Source organism: Balaenoptera acutorostrata, chromosome 3, assembly GCF_949987535.1.
Source record: "Balaenoptera acutorostrata chromosome 3, mBalAcu1.1, whole genome shotgun sequence".
NCBI classification, from domain to species: Eukaryota; Metazoa; Chordata; class Mammalia; order Artiodactyla; family Balaenopteridae; genus Balaenoptera; species Balaenoptera acutorostrata.
Window position 1 is genome coordinate 60,240,806 of NC_080066.1, and position 21,976 is coordinate 60,262,781.

At 40.7% G+C, this 21,976-nt stretch overlaps 1 protein-coding gene across 4 annotated transcripts in view; it reads left to right on the forward strand.

Moving 5' to 3' along the window:
- The first annotated feature begins 8,950 nt into the window (after positions 1-8,950).
- Positions 8,951-21,976, forward strand: part of CHRNA5 (cholinergic receptor nicotinic alpha 5 subunit) — a 62,347-nt gene continuing 49,321 nt past the window's right edge. For 2 of the 4 annotated variants that reach the window (XM_057543747.1, XM_007173432.2), the window contains exon 1: positions 8,951-9,263. In XM_057543747.1, coding sequence (XP_057399730.1) covers positions 9,137-9,263 — 127 coding nt within the window. In that variant the 5' untranslated portion in view covers positions 8,951-9,136. The remainder of the gene's footprint in view (positions 9,264-21,976) is intronic. The other 2 variants (XM_007173433.3, XM_028164325.2) reach the window with 2 other exon arrangements.

The following is a 21,976-nucleotide window of genomic DNA, read 5'->3' on the forward strand; positions in this document are numbered from 1 at the left end:
TCATATCTTCACAAAATAGTTGAATTTAAAATATTTCTAATGAACTGATTAATGGGGGAAAAAGAAAATGAATGAATTCAGAATGACATGAAATAAGATAGTTATTTGCCTTTCTTGGTTTATTTACTTATTAATTTTTTGGTAACAGCTTTATTGAGATATAATTCATAGACCATACAATTCACTCATTTAAAGGGTACACGTCAATGACTTTTAGTATAGTCACAGAGTCGTACAACTATCACTACAATCTTAGAACATTTTCATCATCTGGGAAAGAAATCTTGTACCAATTTGCCATCACCCCCAGGTCCCTCCTCAGCCCTACACAACCACTAATCTACTTTCTGTCTATACAGAGTTGCCTATTCTGGGAATTTCATATAAATGGCATCATATACTATGTGGTCCTCTGTGACTGGCCTCTTTCACTTAGTGTAATGTTTTCAAGGTTCATCCACGTTGTAGTGTGTATTGGTATTTCATTTCTTTGTTTACTAAATGAGAGAAATAATAGCATGAATTCATCTCCTTTTATTACTGAATAATATTCCATTGTGTGATTATACCACATTTTATCTATTCATTAGTTTGGGGACATTAGGGTTGTTTCTGATTTTTGGTTATTATGAGTATTGCTGCTTTGAATACTCATGTATATGTTTCTGTGTGGACATGTGTTTTAATTTCTCTTTCTCTATATACCTAGTAGTGGAATTGATGGGTCATATCTTGGTTAATTTTTAATCCATCTTTATAGTATACATTCATATTAACAATTCAGATTTTAAAAGGAGTACTTTCCCCTATTTTCTCCTGTAAGAGCCCAATAAAAATGGGAACTGGATTGACCCCTTGAGTAAATGTACATATATGAATTCATTTGTTATCCTTGAAGTGGGTCTCACAGTTGGAGAGGATTTTGGCCTCCTTTCATCCTGGCAGGAAGAATGTCTTCTCTAAGTTCCTTTATGCCTAACAATAGGAAAGGCCACGTCTTTGATTCTGTACCCAACAGCCTTATATAATAAGAGTCTCTGAAAAAGTCAGACCGAATTACTTTGAGAGAATACAGAACGAGAGAATCCGGGGTAAATTGTCTTCTGAGTCCTAAACAATCTAACAACTTGCTTTTCCCGATCACAAAAGCAGTACATGCTCACTTTGGAAAATACACAAACAATTAAATAATAATTGCCCTTACTATCTTGCCCAGAGTTAGCCACTGTTAACTTATTTCACTGGCCCAGTTTAGCTGCAGAATAAGTGTACTGGTAGACTCTGGCAAATTACAGAAAAGCTATTTTATTTATTTATTTATTTTAGGTTTAATGTGAGGTTTATTTATTTATTTTTAAATTAATTTTTATTGGAGTATAGTTGCTTTACAATGTTGTGTTAGTTTATACTGTAAAGCAAAGTGAATCAGCTATATGTATACATATATCCCCTCTTTTTTGGATTTCCTTCTCAGTTTGGTCACCACAGAGCACTGAGTAGAGTTCCCTGAGGTATACAGTAGGTAGAAAAGCTATTTTAAAATAGTCTTAAAGGAGAATTTAAAATACGTTTTTTCCTTTTCATTGCTCTTCTAAAGCATTTTGCAGCCTTAGAACACCCTGTTTCTCAATACAACAGAATAGAAGCTATCATTTGTTGAGTACACAAATGTGTCAGTTACTGTATATTTATCAGTGCTAATTCTCACCATAACCTTGTAAAACATTTAGTATAATTGTAGCACTGAGGGCCTACAATGTGCCCAGTGATTTAGAGGCAAACTTTCTATTTATGTAGCTGAGAAAACCAAAGCTCAGAAGAGGTGAGTCACTTGTGCCAAGTCACACAACTCCAGTGCCACCACTGCAGTGCAAGCCATTGCTGTCATCCCTGGCCTGGGCTTCTATGGGAGCCTCCCACACTTGTCCCTCTCCAGCCCTTTACCCCTTAACTTCTAGAGTGTTCTCAACTTGTTGAAAACTAAAGAATACTTGAAGTCACCTGTAAGGAAAAGGATATATTTGATCCTTGGTTACATCAGATCTTCTCAGTCACTGGTGAAGCAGAGTTGAAATTGCTTGTTGTGCTTTTTTTTTTTTTTTTAAACAAAGCAGTTTTTTGTGTTTTTTTTCAATTTTATTTATTTATTTTTGGCTGTGTTGGGTCTTCGTTTCTGTGCGAGGGCTTTCTCTATTTGGGGCGAGCGGGGGCCACTCTTCATCGCGGTGTGCGGGCCTCTCACTATCGCGGCCTCCCTTGTTGCCGAGCACAGGCTCCAGACGCGCAGGCTCAGTAGTTGTGCCTCACGGGCCTAGTTGCTCCGTGGCATGTGGGATCTTCCCGGACCAGGGCTCGAACCTGTGTCCCCTGCATTGGCAGGCAGATTCTCAACCACCGTGCCACCAGGGAAGCCCGCTTGTGCTTTTGATGCCCATTTGATCTCTCCAACACTCTGTGAGATAGTAGATTGGGAAATACAGAATGTTCTTGACATATTGGGGAGTGCAGTCTTTGGTCTTTGATGTCAGATAAACACCAGTGTGAATCCTTGCTCTGTCACCTCCTAGCTATTCATTCAACAATTATTTGAGAATCAGCTATTTGTCAAGTTCTCAGGATGATACAGTGAACAAGATAGGTAATGTCTCTGCTTTCACGGAACTTACTGTCTAGGGGAGGAAAGCAGAAAATAAATAAGATTATTAATCAGGCGTGTTATAGAAGAGCAAGGAGAGATTGTGTCTCGTGTGAGACAGCTGTGGAACTGGAAATTACCAAATGATTTCCAATTTGAGAGACTTGGATCAGGTGGCTTAGAATTAGGTTAAAGAAAATCGATTCTCTGGAACAATCAGTGCCATACATTAACTTTCAGAGGGAGTTTTTTGTATTGTTAAAAGGTTGCTCATCTGGTCTTGCTTCTTATGCATATAGAAAACTTGACATCAATTAGTAATCACTAGCTAGATGAGAAAGTGAACCTTGCTAAATAAATTAGAGGAGCAGATAATTAGAGCAAAGTCCCAAACATAGTAGAGAAACAGCTCCATTTTGGTTTTAATTTATCCTCACATCCCTAAACGCATTACATGGCAGCTTACAAACTACAAATGGAAGAGAAATATATTTAATTTTGAATTTTTTGAGTGCTTTTGAGGATCATAATTTCTTAATATCCCTTGATTGAGGTGGGAATAGTCTAGGGACAATTAAATTGGCAATCAATGAATAAATTCTAAGAGGAAAATTCTCCTGGTGCATAGCTACAAATTTCTGGAGCATTTGTGGTCTATACCTGCAGTATAATTTGTCCTTTGGATTTATTTTTGGTATATGTGGCAGTGTCTATAAATGCCTCTCATTTCTAGAATAGAAAGAGAGTGAGATATAGGCTGTATATTTGATAAGAATATTTAAATTCTACCTTTTGCACAGAGTCAAACATTTGCAATTGTGTTTTGTGGTCATTAAGTAAGGGCATAAGTTTCTTTTTAAAACTTATAATAGTATGTCACCTATGAAGAACATTTCATTTAATGCAATCAATATTTACATATTTCTAATAAATTGTGTTGATCTTATACACAAATATTGAGCTTTTGCATAGTAATTGCAAATCTGCTGAAGGAATTTATCTACAGAAATCCATATTTGTGGTTTTTTTACTGTAGAAATTATATTTTAGCAGCTTTATGGAGCTGTCATTGATGTATACAAATTTGATGTTTAATATACATATACATTGTGAAATGATCACCACAATCAAGCTAATTAACATATCCATTACCTCTACATGGTTACCATTTTGTTTGTGTGTGTGGAGAAGATTTAAGATCTATCCTTTTGCAAGCTACAAGTACACAATAGAGTATTGTTCATATTTGTCTTTAAAAAAATTCTTCCATGATATGATTCATCACTTCCAGATATAAAAGTTTTCAACATTTAGAGGGCATGGGATATTACAGTGTACTATCTTAAGGTGGAAAACAGTATCTTCATTTATAACAAGAGCTGGTATTTGTTCAGGACACATTATAATTTATTTTGTTTTGTAATGAACTGCCATTTCTTTGTTCTCTTGTGTTTTTCTATTGGTAATTGGGTCTGTGACATTGTGGTGTATATATATATACGCATATATGCTATTATTAAATTCTATTGAGACAGCTCAGTTTTATACATGGTTTATACTTTTTGTGATATTTGATTTTATGTGCTATTTAGCTATTACAATCTAATAAAAATGTGGCCAATTAATTTTCTTTTAAAGCTCTCTGCATTAAAATATGTCTGCTCTTTTACATTTTGATCACAGCCATTGAAATAGCCCCTGAAAGGGGCCTTTTATTTTTATATCATTTCTTTTGAAGAATTGGATTTTAATATCCTATCAATACTTGCTTTTTTTCCTTTAATCTGTGAAAATGCATTTAACTTCAACAGTAAAATTGACAGCATCCATTTTTATCTTTAATTACCTTTTCAGTTTGGCTCGCCAAGGCTCACAGCAGAATTTATCACCAAGCCATAATGGAAATGTTGAATGGAAGATTCAGAGAATCTGCCTAGCTCTGAATTTAGCTCAGTTGACCCCATTATAAAAAAGAAAAGTCAACAACAACATTGATATAAAAGACAACTCATTAGGTCATACCACTTGCAAACGACAATGTTTATTTTTGATTCCTCTTATTTATTTGGCCCCCTAATTCCCTTCTCATGTGCTCTTTTTTAACTCCAAAGCACCAACTCCCCTTTGCTTAAGGGTTTCGTAAGTGCAAAAGCACATCAGAGAATAACTGCCACACAAATAATAATAGCTGCCAGCTATTGAACACTTGGGCCCTGCAGCTGAGTGCTTGCTTTACCAGCTTTATGTCCTGCAAGGCAGCTTTTAAGGCTCTGGTTTAAAGATTAGGGATGGGGTCTACAGAGAGAGATTCAGTTTAGTTTGAAGTCAGGCCACCTGGGTTTGAATCCCTGCTCACCATTTTCTACCTCGCTAGCTCAGAGATCTTGGGCAAACTACTTAACATTCATTTATTCATCCAACAAACATTTTGAGCATCAACTGTGTGCTCCATATACTGGGCACCCACCGGTGGATAACAGACACAGCTGTTGCCCATCTGGAGCTAATTTTCTATAGGGAAAATCAGGCACACTAAAATTATGTCATTAAAAATTGTGACAAATGTGGTGAGGGGAGGGGACAGGGCACAGTGATACAGAGTAATAGGCAGAGGGAGTGGAAGACCCAGCTTAGGTTGGTTTGTCTCTCAAGAGGTGACAAATAAGCTCAGTCCTGAAGGAGGAGTAGGAATTAGGCAAAGCAGGGGAGGAGGAGGGCTGGGGAGAGAATAGGGCAGGCAGAGGGAGCAGTTCATGTCAAGGCAGGACCATGCTGGCTGGTTCCAGAGATTGAAAGGGGCCAGTGACCCAGGAACACGGGGTGTGTGTGTGTGTCGGGGGGATGTCAATGCAGGCAGCAGGGGCCACTCTAACGGGTGGCAAGGACTTGGGATTTTGCTTCTGTTTTAAGACGATCACTCAGGCTTCCCTCAGAATGTGCTGGAGAGTGCACATGGAGTCTAAGCTAGAGATAAGCATGGACTTGACTATAGTAGTAGGAGAGGAGGATTAAGATATGGATTCCAGATAGATTCAAGGTAAACAGCACTTAAGGTTGAATTAGACTTGGTGGGTGAAGCAGAGGGTAGAACCAATGATGACCTCCAGGTTTTTCGCTTGAATAATTAGTTGGATGGTGGTACCATGGATTGAGATGGGGAGACTAAGAGGACAAAATGTTTTGGGACATAATTAACTGACATGTCCAAGTGACGATGATGTCACATACACAGAGACACAGAGTTGAGATTAGCACCTGAGTGTGAATCTGGTCATTGCCAGTATGTGGAAGGTATTTAAAGCCAGGGAAATGGATAAGATCACAGAAGTGGGGGGAGTAGGGTGGAGGCAGGGGCAGAGTGTACAGAGAAAGAGATAGGTCCCAGATTTCAGCCTGTGGAATTCCCAACATGCGGAGTCTGGGTGAAAGAAGAGGAACCTGCCAAGAGCAGTGAGAAGGAGAGGTCAAAGCAAAACAAGGGTAATAAAAGTACCACACTTCTAATACTGCTGGAGTTTAAATGTGCTAGTATATTAAAAAGTGCTTAGATCATTATATTCTCCCACTACCTAGCAAGGTTAATATGATAATTGTTATATTCCACTTTCTATGGCAAGGCACTGACTGGCTAATGGGTATTACAAAGATGAATAAGACATAGACTCTAAGTCTAGGACCTCATTATCTAGTAGAGGACATAATATGTATAGAGAAATGGACCAAAAGATGGAACGTGGTAAGTGCTGTGAGAGAAATAAAAGTGTTCTGGAAGTTCAGAGAAGGGAGAGGCTGTGTCTGGTGGGGGAACCAGGCTAGGCTTCAAGGGGCAAGCGGCATTTGAAATGGGTCTTGAAGAAAGGGTGGGTTTGGATATTCAGGGAAAGGGAGGAGTAGGATGGGTGAAGGCAGGAAAGTTTAACAAAAATTCCATAATCTTCAGAGGAAGTGTGGTGTCTGGGATATGGGTGCACTGTAGACTGTATGACAGTCCCTTTGGTCAAATCTCAGAAAGTTGGTAGACAGATGCTACTTTAGGGAACCTTTGTAGGTGGTGGCCACAGCAACAGCACCAGTTTCCATTGTCATTTGATCAGCCAGCGTTTCCTAGCAGTGTGAAAACGCCTGTTATCAGAGTCAGGTGCTGCCACCATATCCAGCAACCAAGAGTAATTGGTGTATCATTCTAGAAAAAACCATCCAAGATGCATACATTATATTCTATAATTATTTGCTTGGATTTTAAAGTGCCCAACAAATTACACAGTTTGCCTTTCACTTAAGAACAGTAACAACAAGTATTTTTTTTCACAGATTATGTAAATAACTGTTGTTCTCGTGGTTATTTTTTTAAATAATTTTACCCCTTTAATCATTTTTAAAAAATTATTTATTTGTTTATTTTTGGCTACATTGGGTCTTCGTTGCTGTGCGCAGGCTTTCTCTAGTTGCGGTGCGTGGGCTTTCTCTAGTTGCGGTGCGCGGGCTTTCTATAGTTGCAGTGAGCAGGGGCTACTACTCTTCGTTGCAGTGGGTGGGCTTCTTATTGCAGTGGCTTCTCCTGTTGCGGAGCACGGGCTCTAGGCATGCGGGCTCAGTAGTTGTGGCACACGGGCTTAGTTGCTCCATGGCATATGGGATCTTCCTGGACCACGGCTCGAACCCATGTCCCCTGCATTGGCAGGCGGATTCCTAACCACTGCACCACCAGGGAAGTCCGTTCTCATGGTTATTGATATAACACTCTGGGGAGACCTAGGAGTTCCAATTATGCTTGCCATGGCTCAGCTAACAGCCATTTAATTCTATTTTTTCCACTGACAGGTGCTGTGACCTTCAACAGTTATTCAACCAGTCAGTTTCAAATCCCCTAGCTGTAGAAGCAGAATAACACTTTACTTTCTCCAAATACTGTTAGGGTGAATTGCATAAGTGTCTACATGCCCCGTAAATTCTTCAGAGCAAAATAGAAATAAGGGACAATAAGTACTGTCTTTCCTTCCTATGTAGAAGTGTAATTAGTGACAACCTGGTTATCATTTTCTGTGGCCCCTTTCTTTCCCTAAGTCCAGCTTAAGCAGACTAGTTTCAATGGATATTGTTTCCATTTTCCTGGTGGTACTTAGTTGGGGAAAAAAAGTCTTAACTAATTTTCACCCTTTGGATTCTTTGCAACCAGGTTTAGTTTTTAAACAGATTCAGAGTCTGGAGCTTGGAGTGATATTTCTGCTTACAAGGAGTCTTAGAGGTGTCAAATCCATAAAGCTTTCTGTGAAGAATCAGAGAAACGCACTGCCATTGAAGTTCAAAAATGATTTGCCTGAATCTCTTCAGCCAAATGAAGCTTTCTAATCAGTTATGAATAGAAAGGATGAAATGTATGATCTAGTGAGATTTGAGATGGAATTCATTATCAATCACCATCGGAGTTGCTAGTGTCTGTGGCAGATGGAGTCACTAATATTTACTAACGTTAACTGATGGCAGCATGGATGGCGTTGTCCACATTTGAGACACCTGCAAATCATTTCTGTGGATGGCTTGAATGAGTGTCAGAGCTGGACCTTCAAAGTCCTCTAGCTTATCCTCCTCCTTTTAAGGATGAAGAAACAGGCCCAGAGAGGGAGGATGACTTGCCCAGTGTCGCCTCGCTGGTCTCCTGTTGGGGATCACTTGGCTCTCATAACAGCCTTTTGAGGCAGGCAAGCTGCGACTGGTATTTATCTCGCAAGGAAGAATTTAGTGGGCAGCAGGGTTGAGTGGAGAGAGCTTCAGCGGGGAGCCTAGGAGTAAGTCCCCTTCCACTATGTTTCAGCCTCCTGCCTGTTTCCTTTGCATCTCTCATCACAACTCAATAACTTTATTTATGTTTACTGGTTTTCTGTCTGCTGAGAGCAGTCTGTCTGTCTGGTTCTCCTCTTGGTGCTGGGCACGGAGCAGACATTAATTAATGGTAGTTATCATAGGTATGCAGCGGCTTGCCCAAGGTCACTCTGTGGTTAGACTAAGGACCCGCCTGTGATGCCATCCTCTGGCCTTGCCTTTCCTGGGACTCTGAGCTCCAACATCTCACCCGCCAGGTGTCGGGCCTGGAGGCGGGGCCAGAGTGGTGAGGAGGGGCCAGGTGTGAAAAAGGCGGAGCTAGAATGGATAGTGTGGGGCCCAAACCCGGGCCTGGGGAATGACGGGGCGGAACGGAGGCGGGGCTATGAGTAGGCGGGGCGGGGCCAGAGAGGACGAGGCGGGGCTGGGCGGAACAAGAGGTGAGCGGGGGCGGGGTTTGGGCGGGGTTAGGCTTCCCGAGCCTTTTCTCGCGCCCAGAGCCAGCGCAAATCCGGCGGGCAGTGGAGGCTACCCCGGCCCCAGCTGAGGAGCCGGTCAGCCCTCCGCAGCCGCTGCTAGCCCTTGGCTCCAACCCACACTCCCCGCTCGGTCCCTCGAGTCCGCGTTCCTCACTCGGCCGTCGCGAGGCGGCTCCCTGCGTTCCCGCGCGGGTCCCGGGCGATGGCTGCGCGGGGGTCGGAGTGCACGGTCCTCTGCCTCGGGCCCCGCCCGCTCCACTTCCTCCTCGTTTTTCAGCTGGTCGCCGGGCGCTGGGGTCCGGAGGGCGCGGGAGGCGGCGTGCCCGGAGGTGAGCCTGGGCGGCGGAGGGCGGTCCGTGGGTTCGCCCTCGGAGCGGGCGGCGGGGCTCAGGGCCGCCGGGGTGCGCCGGGCGGGGACCGCGGGGATGCCGCGGCAGCTCCACGCCGGTGCCCGGAGAGCCGCGAGGCTGCGGCCCGCACCGAAAATCTTGTTACGGAGGGCGGTTATATTTTTCTCCTGGGGGCTTGGCGTGAGGTTTCAGTTTAAATGCTCAGATGTGTTCATTTAAATGTAGAGAAAAGGCCTCTTTGAATTTTGTTCCATGACCCGCATCACTGGAGACTGCTGGGTGACTTAGTGTGTACTTCGGTACAACTTTTTCAATAAAAGATGCCGTCGTTATCCAGAAGGGCTTTCCTTTCTTGGTTTCAGCTGGGCTTCCCACGTAGTTACTTTATTCACAGGCAACTATGAAGGCTCCTTGGACTTAATACTAGGGATTAGGATTTGATCTTCTACCCCTTGGCCCCGTCCTCCTCCCCAACTCGCCCCTTAGCATTTGAAATCTTCCCTTTTGCCCGAAGATGAAACATGGTTAGCTGTAGAAGGCTGGGCAACGGGCTAACCATTTGCATCCTAAATTCCTCCTTAGCATCTTGGAATAGAGCTTTTTCCCAGCCTTCTCTATTTCAAAATGTTTTGGACAGGAATAGAAACAACAAAAGAAAATGCTTAGTACTTTTTTAAATTCAAAGCTTCAGAAAGTTTGAGTCTGGCCTCTCAACACCTTGAAGAAAAATACTACTACTTACGGAGCACCTATGGTGTGATCTAAACATAGAAAAAGTAAGACTCCTTTAAGCAAGAGGTAAAAGCTGAAGTTCACTACACCAGTATTTCAATTTTTATGAGTGAGGAAACTTTATTTGGGTATAAGCAGAACCTTTTCTTGTCTTTCCTTCCTTAAGGTTTTTAAACTCTGATTCCTGATTCTAGGAAGTGATAATCTTGAAGGCTAGAATTATTTATTGCAGGTGTATTGCTTAACGAAGACTGTAGAGAAAGAACGTGGAGGATGATTTAAACAAATAAATCCTGTGCAGAGAGATTCATAGTTTAACAGAAAGAAAGGAATGTGATTTTGGAGCCAGGCAAACCTGGGTTCAAATTATGACTCTGGTGTATCTTGACTTGGACAAGCTTGTCTCAGCGGTCCTCCTTCTTTGAAAAATGGGGATAATACTGCTTACCTCTGAGTCATTTTCAGGATTAAATAATACGTGTGAAATGCCGGGCACTCTGCCTGACACTCTAGAAAACAGTAGTCTCTACTCCTTTTGGTGAAAGTGGAACTTTTTTCATCTGTTTTAATATAAAACATTGCAGCCAAGATTAAATGGTGTAAATAGCTATCTGTTCATGCTTGGTGTACAGTGTTATATCCAAACAATCAGAGCTGATTAATTCCTTCCTGCCCCCACTCTTCTTAGTGAATACCTCTCTTATAATAACCATCTTGTTGGATTACATTTATATATTTTTTTCTCTTGGTCCCACATGAGCTCCTTAAGAACTGTGATCTTATCCTGTGTATCTTTGTATCTCTAAAACCTAGCTTATTGCAGCAGTCCAGTAAATGTTTGTGGATGAATGAATGGAACAGCAAGATCTCCCTGGATATCAGTTTCCTCATCTGTAAGAGGAGGGATCATGAAAGGCTTCCCTCTCAGACTCTAAAATTCCAAGATTCTGATGCTCTTAGTAAGTGATCATTTGAAGAACAAAGTGATGTTGAAAGAATGATGAATTGCACACTTGCTCCTAATTGTTAATATGCTTTTGTGTAAAACTGCTGAAGTACTGTCTGGAACTGGGAGACCTGCCATTAATTTGCTGTGTTTCCTTGGGCATATTGCTTGACCTTGCTGAACCTTTATTTTTCCATTTTTAAAATTAGAAGGTGGTAGTAGATGGATTTCAGGTCCTTCCAACTATAATTAATTTTATATTTACATTTTATTGTTTTCATATTCATCTCAGGATCTTAATAACTCTTCCTTATGGTTTTCTGTGAGCCAATCTCTAGGAAAAGAAAATGTCTAGTCTGCCAGCAGCCATACTTATTTGGCTGGTGGAAGGTTACAGAGCTGTGAAAGATACTCAGGAGGCAATTTTGTCTGTATTAAAGTATAGATAATTAACCTAGTATATTAAGATAATACGAGCCTTTTAAACTGACCTGACCATGATTAGGAGAGTGATTTTAGATGGAAATTAGATGGTCATTAGTCAGTTATATTTCTTAGCTGTGTAGTTGTGTGACATTTTCAATGGTTGAAACTTTATTATTAGTATATGTAGTGGCTGAGTTCTGTTTCATTCAAAGGAAAATAAAATAATTATTTCATAGAAAATGAGAGCTATGAAAGATTCTTTTTCTTCTCACCTTTAGTCATTTTCATTAACGTCTTAAGAAGCTAATAGAAATACACATATAGCGACTGTCCTCTCTACTTTTGTTATGATTATATCCAAAAGAGTATCTGGATGCCTTACGTAAGGATATAAACTTTTCATGCAGTTTAATTTGAAATTAAAAATTATTTTTGTTTCCTTGCAAATACTAAGTATGCTCTATAAGCTAGACTAAGCACCTGGAAGATACGGTTTTATTTGTGTATCTCCTGATACGTTTCAGACAAGTTTGTAAATGTAGCCTATGGATGGAACTTCAAAAAGGTTTTCAGTCATTTCTCAGAATAGGGTTTTTTTAACCTATAATCTACAAATTAGATCTAGTAAGTAGTTTTTATAATTAGGATATGAGTTTTTAGTACAGTAATTTAAGTACAAAACATTTTCCTTCTAATAGCATTATTTTTCTCCCCTAAGAATTGCAATTAAATTCTTTCAGATGTAATTTTAAGTTTAATATTAAATAAGCATGTCTTGACAATGAGAGTTGGTAAATACTGGAATAGTTTTGGAAAAAAGTTTACAATTTGTTTCTTTAGAAAACTGCTCTCCAGAACAGCATAGGTATCGTTTTATAATGACAATATAAAATTAGTCTGCTCTGTGACTAAAATTTTAATTTAAATGTTCTGTTTCCATTTTGGGGAAGGATGATATTATTTCTCCTGTGTTTAATTCAGTGACCTCATGTTCTTTTCTTCTAAAGAAGAATTATAAAATATAGCCTTTTACCAATAAAAATAGGAATTAAATATGAATATTTGAATTCTGGCAAAAAAGGACAATATGAACTTTTGATATTATATTTCTTTTTATTTTACGATCAACAGTGTATATATGGAGTTGGGCAAAACTGCTTTTCCTCTCAGTCAGTGCTTCTCAACCTCTGACATTTGGGGCTGGATATTTCTTTGTTATGGGAGATTGTCCTTTGCCTTGTAGGTTGTTTGGCAGGAAGTTTGGCCTCTATCCATGAGATGCCAGTAGCAGCCACCAAAAAATACCTCCAGATATTGTCAAATGGGCCTTTGGGGACAAAATTGTCTCCCTCTTCCCCCACCCTTGAGAATCACTGCTCTAAGTCTTGTAGACCAGGGCTCCTCAAACTTTAATGTGCACAGGAATCCTCTGGGGATGTTGTTATAATGCAGGCACTGGTTCAGAGGTGGGACCTGAGGTTCTGCATTTCTCACAAGGACCCGAGTGGTATGGATGCTGCTGGTCAGAGTACCACACTTTGAGTAGCAAGGTTGTAGACAGTTTCCCATTCATATGAATTGGATGGATTTTTAAGAGGATCCAGTGATAGTAACTATGGAAACAGAATTCACAATGAACTATAGCCCAAACAGGATAAGGCCAATAGAAACTAAGCACTATCCCACCACCCTAACAAATAGAGCTGTCTTCCCATTTCCGTGTTTCCTTCCAGTCCCCACTATTCATTCATATTTGGACAATCCTAAGGAGGAAATTTGCAAGAGTCTTTTTTTTTTTTTTTTAAAGTTTATTTATTTCATCGTATTTATTTTTGGCTGTGTTAGGTCTTCGTTGCTGTGCGTGGGCTTTCTCTAGTTGCTGCCAGCGAGGGCTACTCTTCGTTGCGGTGCGCGGGCTTCTCAGTGTGGTGGCTTCTCTTGTTGTGGAGCACGGGCTCTAGGCGCACGGGCTTCAGTAGTTGTGGCGCACGGGCTTCGTTGCTCCGCGGCATGTGGGATCTTCCTGGACCAGGGCTCGAACCCGTGTCCCCTGCATTGGCAGGCGGATTCTTAACCACTGTGCCACCAGGGAAGCCCTGCAAGAGTCTTAATCAAGGTCACACAGGCTATAGTGAACTGAGGCAACTTCATGTTCCATCGGGTGTTTTAGTTCATGACACTGTAAATATACTAGCTCATAATACATATTTATTGCCTGTTGAGAGGTGTCAAATTACGATAGTGAACTCTGCATTTATTCAATCTGATGATGCTTAAACTTTTAAAGTGTGCAAGTTGTCTCTTCTTGAAAACTATTGACTGGACCTAAATTTAACACTGCCTAAGGTCATTTTCTTACTGCAAGTGTTCTGAGAGCACAAGATGTTAAATTAGGTTTACTAAAGCATATCAGTTACAGAGACACTTTATCCGATAATTCTGTGATAAAAATCAATAGAAAATATAATGAAAATCCTAGAGTGAAAAAAAAATCCCTCTGCATTTCATCTGTAACACTTACAATAATGACTTGTAAGCATACCTATTTGCAACATTGAAAATGTTGGATATAGTATGCATTTCTTTTCATTTACAAAATGGTTGGTTATATTCACTTTTTTTATCTTGCTATTGCTTAAAATAGCCCTCCTAGCACTGCTGCAGAGAGGATCTTTAAAAAAGGTATACAAGACACTTTTTGTTAACTTAAAAAACATACAAGCAGACTTGTAGGGAAAGATTACTCCAGGACTGCCTTAATTATGAATTGAGTATATACAATATATATCACTGTTACAAAGCTTTTAGGTACATTATCTTATTTCTTCCTATGGTGACCTGTAAAGGAGAAAGGGAAGGCTATTGGCAGTGACCAGCAAAATTTAAAACATGTATACCTTGACTCAGCAATTCTACTCCTGAGAGTCGGTGTCATAGAAGTCCTTGTACAAGGATGTTAACTACAGCATTTTTCCACTGTAGCATGGTTAGAAATAACCAAAAACTAAAGACTGTATAAATGCCTACCAGTGATGAAAGCTTACATAAATTATGATACACCCATAACCCAGACCGCTTTGCGGCTTATGAAGAAAGAGTGAGATGGATGGAGGTACATTGACCTAGAGAATTGAATGACAAAAGCAAGTGGCAGAAGTTAAAAAGAAAACATTTGTTCTTCCTCTGTGTGTGTGTGTGTGTGTGTGTGTGTGTATTTTAAGATGTGTACACAACAGACTTAACAGTGGTTAGCCTTGGAGGAAGGGAGATAAGGAGGAGGAGAGGGAGATTTCCTACTCTTAATGAATGTGCTTTTGGTTGGAATCTTGATAATGATCATACATTACTTTTGTAATTAAAGTATTATTTTTTTAAAGATTTTTTAAAATGTGGACCATTTTAAAAGTCTTTACTGAATTGGTTACAACACTGCTTCTGTTTTTTATGTTTTGGCTTTTTGGCCACGAGGCAAGTGGGATCTTAGCTCCCCGACCAGGGATTGAACCCGCACTCCCTGCATTGGAAGGCGAAGTCTTAACCACTGGACGGCCAGGGAAGTCCCTGCAGTATTATTCTGAGAACAGAAACAAATCTGGGTCCTAGTTCTACATCTGCTGCTTACTAGCTACTGTTAGACCAGTGACTCTCAACCAGGGGTAGTTTTGTGCATCCCTCCCTCCCCCCCCACCAGGTGGTATTTGGCAGTGTTTGGCCATGTTTTGGGTTGTCACATTGAAGAGGTGGTATATGCAGTGGATGGAAGCCAGGGATGCTGCCAAACATCCTGTAGTGCATGGGGCAGCCCCCTGTAACAAAGAACTATCTAGCCCAAACTCAATAGTGTTGAGTTGAGAAATTCTTTGTTAGACTTCAGGGCTGCAGCCATGTTCACATATGCAGGGGGTGCCCTTTGCATTGTGGGGTGTTCTCTGCATAGCCATACAGTTTATAATTATGATATGATGAAAGTAAATAAATATGCAAACTTGTCCCCAGGAAGGCAGGCACCAGAGTTTTCTGCTTTACCTCTAGCACCTAACAGAGGCTGGCATGGGAAGCAGGCACTCAACAATTGCTGAATGAATGAATGAGCTAAACTAGGTATTACATGTTAGGCTCTAATATACTCAGGTTGTAGCAGATGCTAAAGATTTAAGAAGAATTTATGGAAGAAACTTAAAATTATAGCAGGTGTTGTCTGTTAATTTATCTTTATCTAAAGATTGGCAAAGGACTACTATTATTCATATTTAGCTGCAGAACACCTTGGCTGACTTTTTTCAATACTTTTTGGTAAGAAAATCATGATTCTTCATGGAAGAATGCCAACAGAGGACACTATTGTGTCTTATCTTCCTAGAATTGGTTTTTAAAATCCTTATCTATTTAGCTACCTCCGAATTTAGTGGAACAAACTTTAAAAAGAGTTTTAAACTACCTTAGACACTACCTGACATAGTGAGATAATGTACTTTTTCATTTTTTCCGCATAACAGTGAGGCAGCAAAGCAGAAGTTATCTTTTTTATTAACGTTTTATAGTGGAAAAACTCAAACATACACAAAAATCCTCAAGTATAACAAACTCAAGAGTTCTTGCCTTACATGTTTAACAGTTTTCAACACTTTGCCAACAGATACCCTTATTTCTGTAAATTAGAAAATGGGGGGACTTCCCTGGTGGCGCAGTGGTTAAAACTTTGCGCTCCAAATACAAGGGGCCCAGGTTCGATCCCTGGTTGGGGAACTAGATCCCACATGCATGCCACAACTAAGAGTTTGCATGCCACAACTAAGGAGCCCACTGGCCGCAACTAAGACCCAGTACAACCAAATAAATAAATAAGTAAATATTAAAGAAAAAGAAAAGAAAATGGGGACATATGGAATTTAACACCTATTTAGTGGTGCCGAGTGTCCAAATCATGGTTTTCAGCTTTGCGGTTCTGTGCCCTTTCTTTTTTTAATAATTTTTATTTTTATTTATTTATGGCTGTGTTGGGTCTTCGTTTCTGTGCGAGGGCTTTCTCTAGTTGTGGCAAGCGGGGGCCACTCTTCATCGCGGTGCGCGGGCCTCTCACTATCGCGGCCTCTCATGTTGCGGAGCACAGGCTCCAGACGCGCAGGCTCAGTAATTGCGGCTCACGGGCCCAGTTGCTCTGCGGTATGTGGGATCTTCCCAGACCAGGGCACGAACCCGCGTCTCCTGCATTGGCAGGCAGACTCTCAACCACTGCGCCACCAGGGAAGCCCCTCTGTGCCCTTTCTTAATCACCATACTAAAATTAAGGATCGAGGTTACATTTCTTTGAAAATAATATGTGGTTTCAGTAAGTGACTTAAAAGTGAAATTTATTCAGTAAGTCATTCTTTTAATTCCTCAAACTTGAGACAATACCAGAGTAATGATACTTGGAGTTACAAATGGATTTGTAAAACCCAAATTTAAATTTCTCAGAGAGTTAATGACAGTATATATATTTGCACCTTTTACATATTCAATTTAGTTTTTCTCTTGTATTTTTAGCTACTTCGGAAGAATTGCCCATTAATTATTTTTGTTGTTGTTCTTGTCCTATTTTCAATGTGCTTCACAGCTTGGTTCTTTTTGTTTTTCTGAGATATGTGATTTATGTGCTATTAGTAGGTTGGTATTCTAATTATTATTATTAGCTATAAAGGATATAGACTTGAGGAGAGCTTTTCACTGAACTGTCATTGCACTGTGTTGAGAGTGCCCGATGCCACAGACATGTTCTTCCTTCTCTTTTTTTGCAAGGTCCTGTTGTCTAGAGTAATCTGTAGGGAGATGATCTTTCTTGGGCTATTGTGGAAGTTTTAGGTAGAAATCAGTAGCTCTGCAGGCAGTGATTGCTTTTGTGGTAGTATTTTTGTGTGTTTGCCTTTTGAGGTCTATCAGTTATCATTACTTTAGCAATCATTTATGGACTAATAAGAATGACCCTGTGGTGGCATTTATAGGAACAATTTTATTTAATCCTCACAATAACCTTATTAGGTAGGTATTGTTTTAGACCAGTTTTACTGATGAAAAAACCAATATGCCGAGAAGTTAGGTAACTTGCCTTCAGGTCAGACAGTAAGTATTAGAGGCTAGATAGAACCCAACCTGTGGACTTAAAATCCTGAGTTCTTAGCCAGTATGTTATATTACCTCTCTTCATATTCAAATCTGAGTAAGACAAGGTCTCTCTAACTTCAAGAAGCTGTCTAGTGACTCGTAATCCTTAACAGCAAAATGTGACTCGTAATCCTTAACAACAAAATTGTGTATCTCTTGTAACAGTTGCTTTCACAACCAATGATGAAATTCTGAATTATTAGAGATCAATGGGAATCATCAGATGGTACTGACTCCTTTACCCATTCATATATTCATTCAACAAATGGAGCATCTACTATGTGCCAGTATGTTGTTAGGTGATAGGGTTATGATGGTGAATAAAACACAGTACCTGCTGCCATTAGTTTCCACCACAGTGGGGAAGACAGACTTTAATCAAATACATCCAAGATTGTATAATTACACCCCAGATAAGGAACATGGTTCTCTGCAGAGGAACCTAATGGAGACTTTGGGGGCAGGACAGAGTCCTGAAGAAGTTGAGATCTGAAGGATGAGTAGGAGTTAGCTAGGTGAAGGGGAGGGAGGACATCTCAGAAGGGAAGAAGAGCACTCCTTACAGGAGGGAATAGTGTGGTGTGTTTGAGAAGCTGAACTGGCCGTGTAGCTGGAGAGAACAAAGGGGATAGGCTACAGGGGACAGATCGGGCAACGTTTGGCCTTAAGGATTTTGGTCTATCTTAATGGAATGCTACAGAAGGATTTTAAGCCAGGGCGTAATATCAGATTTGTGTTTTGAAAAGATCACTTGTGTATCAGTGCAGAGAACCAATTGGAGGGGGCTAAGAAACTGTGTGGACACCCCTTAGGGTAGTAGGCTTGTCCTCGTCCTGATGAGAGATGCAGATAGCATGTGCTAGGACGGTGGCCATGAGGCTGTTAAGAAATGGATGGATTTGAGAAATATTTAGGAGGTAAAATCAATAGTTTCCTTGTGGATTGGCAATGCAGGTGGTATGAAAGATGACTCCTAGGTTTTTAAGTTGTGGAACTAGGCAGATGCTGGGACCACTCACTGTGATGGGGAATACCATCAGGGGACCACTTTGGGGAAGGTCATGAATTTGGTTTTGCGCATGTTGATTTCATATAGATTAGAGAACTGTGACATGGAGGTTAACAGGTAACTAGTGGTGCTGAGTATTCAAATTAAAGCTTTCAGCTTTGTGGTTCTATGTCCCTTCCTCTTCACCATACTAAAATTAATGAGCGAGATTACATTTTTTTGAAACTATGTGTGGTTTCACTAAATGACTTGAGATTTTTTGGGGAAATGGGTATTCAGGTGTGGACCGAGAGGAGAGGTCTGTATAGGAGATACAGATTCCATGAAAGCAATCTCTCTTTTTCCTTAAGCTTATTTTAGTTGTTGTACCCTTCGAAATGACCTTTTGGGATTCTCTGTTGTAAATAAATGGAGAACTAGAGTAGAATTTCTAGAATCTACATTGTTGAGTGCAATTTTATAAGCCTCCTGAAAAATTACTAAAAGTAATTGTTGGGTACCCTAAAAAAATTCCCTGCCAAAGTAAGGATTAGGTGTGCTTAAGCCAGTAGTTTCTGAAAGACTGTTTGACTGGTGTTTCTGAAAGTGTGTCCTGAAAACGCAAAGCATCCCTGAGGTCTGTCAGGTGGTCAGCACTGGAATAATATTTTTTGCATACATTTTACATACTTGCAATGTAAGATTAATTGTGCTTTTTTAAAGATGTGTGTGCCATTGTGTTCTTAATGTTTGCATTTTTAAAGAATGTATATGTAACAAATTGTCCTTGCTAACATGTTAACGTTGTGGAGTTTTACCAGGCTTTATGTAATTTAAGGGTAGTTATTGACATTAGCTATTGCATTATATTCCATTTTTTAAATGGATCAGTGGCTCGAAAATAGTGATAATGAATAGTAATGTACGATTCAGAATTCTGCTATAATGTAGTGCGTGTACAGAGTATAAATCTATACGTGTTGGGGCAAATGTATCCGCAGATATGGTGATTTCACATGTACTCCCCCCAAAGGAAAGCAAAACAATGATTAGCTGGCAATCAGATTTCACCCTATCAGTAATCCACTCCCCAGTACCCAGGGGTTATTTTATTGTGAAACTTTGTCAAATAATGGCAGCCCGGAAAGCATTTGTGACATTTTCAAAGGATAGCAGCCCCTCTGGTGAACCAGTTATTTTCTTGAATAAATATAAAATAACTTGGCAGTACAAAATTGATGAATTTTGTTGCTGAAGGGAAGAGACCAAGATCCCAGAGACGACATTCGGAGTAGAATGAGTTCCATGCGCCCAAAAGGGCTTTAAGGCCTGCTAGTGGTAAGCAGCTTGTGAATCCAGGCACAAGTTATTCTGCTAGAAGAGAAAGCAGAGTGACTATTCCTAAAGTCCCTTTATGAAATGACAGTGCTAGGGACTTCCCTGGTGGCACAGTGGTTGGAAATCCACCTGCCAGTGCAGGGGACACGGGTTCGAGCCCTGGTCTGGGAAGATCCCACATGCTGCAAAGCAGCTAGGCCCGTGTGCCACAAGTACTGAGCCTGGGCTCTAGAGGCTGCAAGCCACAACCACTGAAGCCCAGGCACCTAGAGCCCGTGCTCTGCAACAAGAGAAGCCACCACAATGAGAAGTCCGCACACCGCGACAAATAGTAACCCCCGCTCACCGCAACTAGAGAAAGCCCGCACACAGTAACAAAGACCCAGTGCAGCAAAATAAATAAATAAATTTATTATAAATAAATAAATTAATTAATAAATGACAGTGCTAGATGTCGCATGGTATTAATAGCATGCCAAGTGGAAGAGCTATTACTATCACTTGTGTGCTTTCTGGTATTTTGCTTTTTGGTTAGACAAAACCACTAAATGCAGAGCACGCATCACCCTCTGGTTTATGCCTGGTACGTATGAGGGAGGTGTGCCGGGTGGCATTTTATTTTTATCCCCGGGGACTCAGGTTACAGAAGAAGAGATTTTAAATTTCTTTTGGATCCTTTTGTTATCTCTGATGTAGACTGGAAAAGTGTGTTGAGAACAGCTCTGACAGCACCAACTCTGGGGGCAGCAGGGAAGGGTGTAGCTCTGCAAGTAAGCGGTGTTGCACGGCGTGGCCGGGTCCTGCACTTTCATTCACAGAGAGCAGCTGGTGGGGATAGCATGCTTCCTGCTCTCGGTTCAGTGTTGAAGCAGATATTAAACAGTTGTGAATAAGAGCAGATCACAGGCACCAGGCGTGTCTTTCAGCCTGGTGCATGAAGAAATGGGCACTCTGTGTAAGCCTCTGCTTTTCTGTATTGCACTGTCCTGGTTCTCAAGGGGAAAAGTGCACACATGAGTTCTTAAACTTGTGGGATTTGAGAGAAACATTTTTTTCATGACATTAGTAATGCCATTTTTTCTGATTTCAGATGTTCTCAAGTAGCATAGCTCCTTGGTACAGTCATACCTTGAATAGTTAGAACTGATCCATCAAATTTAGTTTTGAGGATGTCAATGTGACAAGATAATATTTTTGAAATATTAATGCCCTCTTTATGTTGTTCCTGGTTTTTCCTTTTACCTCTCGACTCTTCCCCCTACCTGCTCAAGCTAGCTAATTCTGCGCTCATACTTCAGAGAAGGAATGTGAAGTGCCAGCAGACAGTGGGTCTAGGAGTTCATTTTTGCCTTTTTCAGTTTCAAAAACGTGGACCATAGAGGACAACTTAGCATAGGCTACATAATGTTAGAGCACAGCTTGTCCTTGATAGGAGGAAATAATTCCCTGGGCTTGTGGAGGAGGAAAAGACAGAAGAGATGGACAAGAGAAAGAGTCAGTAGGACTCAGGGTGAAGGGACTGGGCTTGAAGGACACTTGAATAGAAGCCCGTATAAAGCCCATCTGATGCAGCACTCAAGGTCTTTTTTCACTTCCCTGTTTTTTGTTTTTTTAATATTTATTTATTTATTTGGCTGCGCCTTGTCTTAGTTGCGGCACGCAGGGTCTTCGTTGCCGTGCGCAAGACCTTCATTGCAACATGCAGGATCTTTTAGTTGTGGCATGTGGGGTCTAGTTCCCTGACCAGGGGTTGAACCTGGGCCCCCTGCATTGGGAGCGTAAAGTCTTAACCACTGGACCACCAGGGAAGTCCCCAGGTCCCTGTTTAAGTTGAATTTCCGGATCTACCAATGCTTGCTGCCATTCCTGAGAGATAGGATTTTCTTAACTAGTAGAAATGAAAAATAAGAAATCAGTTAACCAAGGGGCCTGACCTATGGCTCAAGCACCAATCATAAAGCTAGATGGTGAAAGATGATAGCACCATCCACCTTACTACTAAGGTCCAGTTCTTATGTAAAAATTTTTTTTCACTTTTATTCCAATAACTAAGTAATTTCAAAACTTTACCTAATGTGAGCAGTCTTCCTGTGTGCTGAACACACACTGAGATGTGGGAAA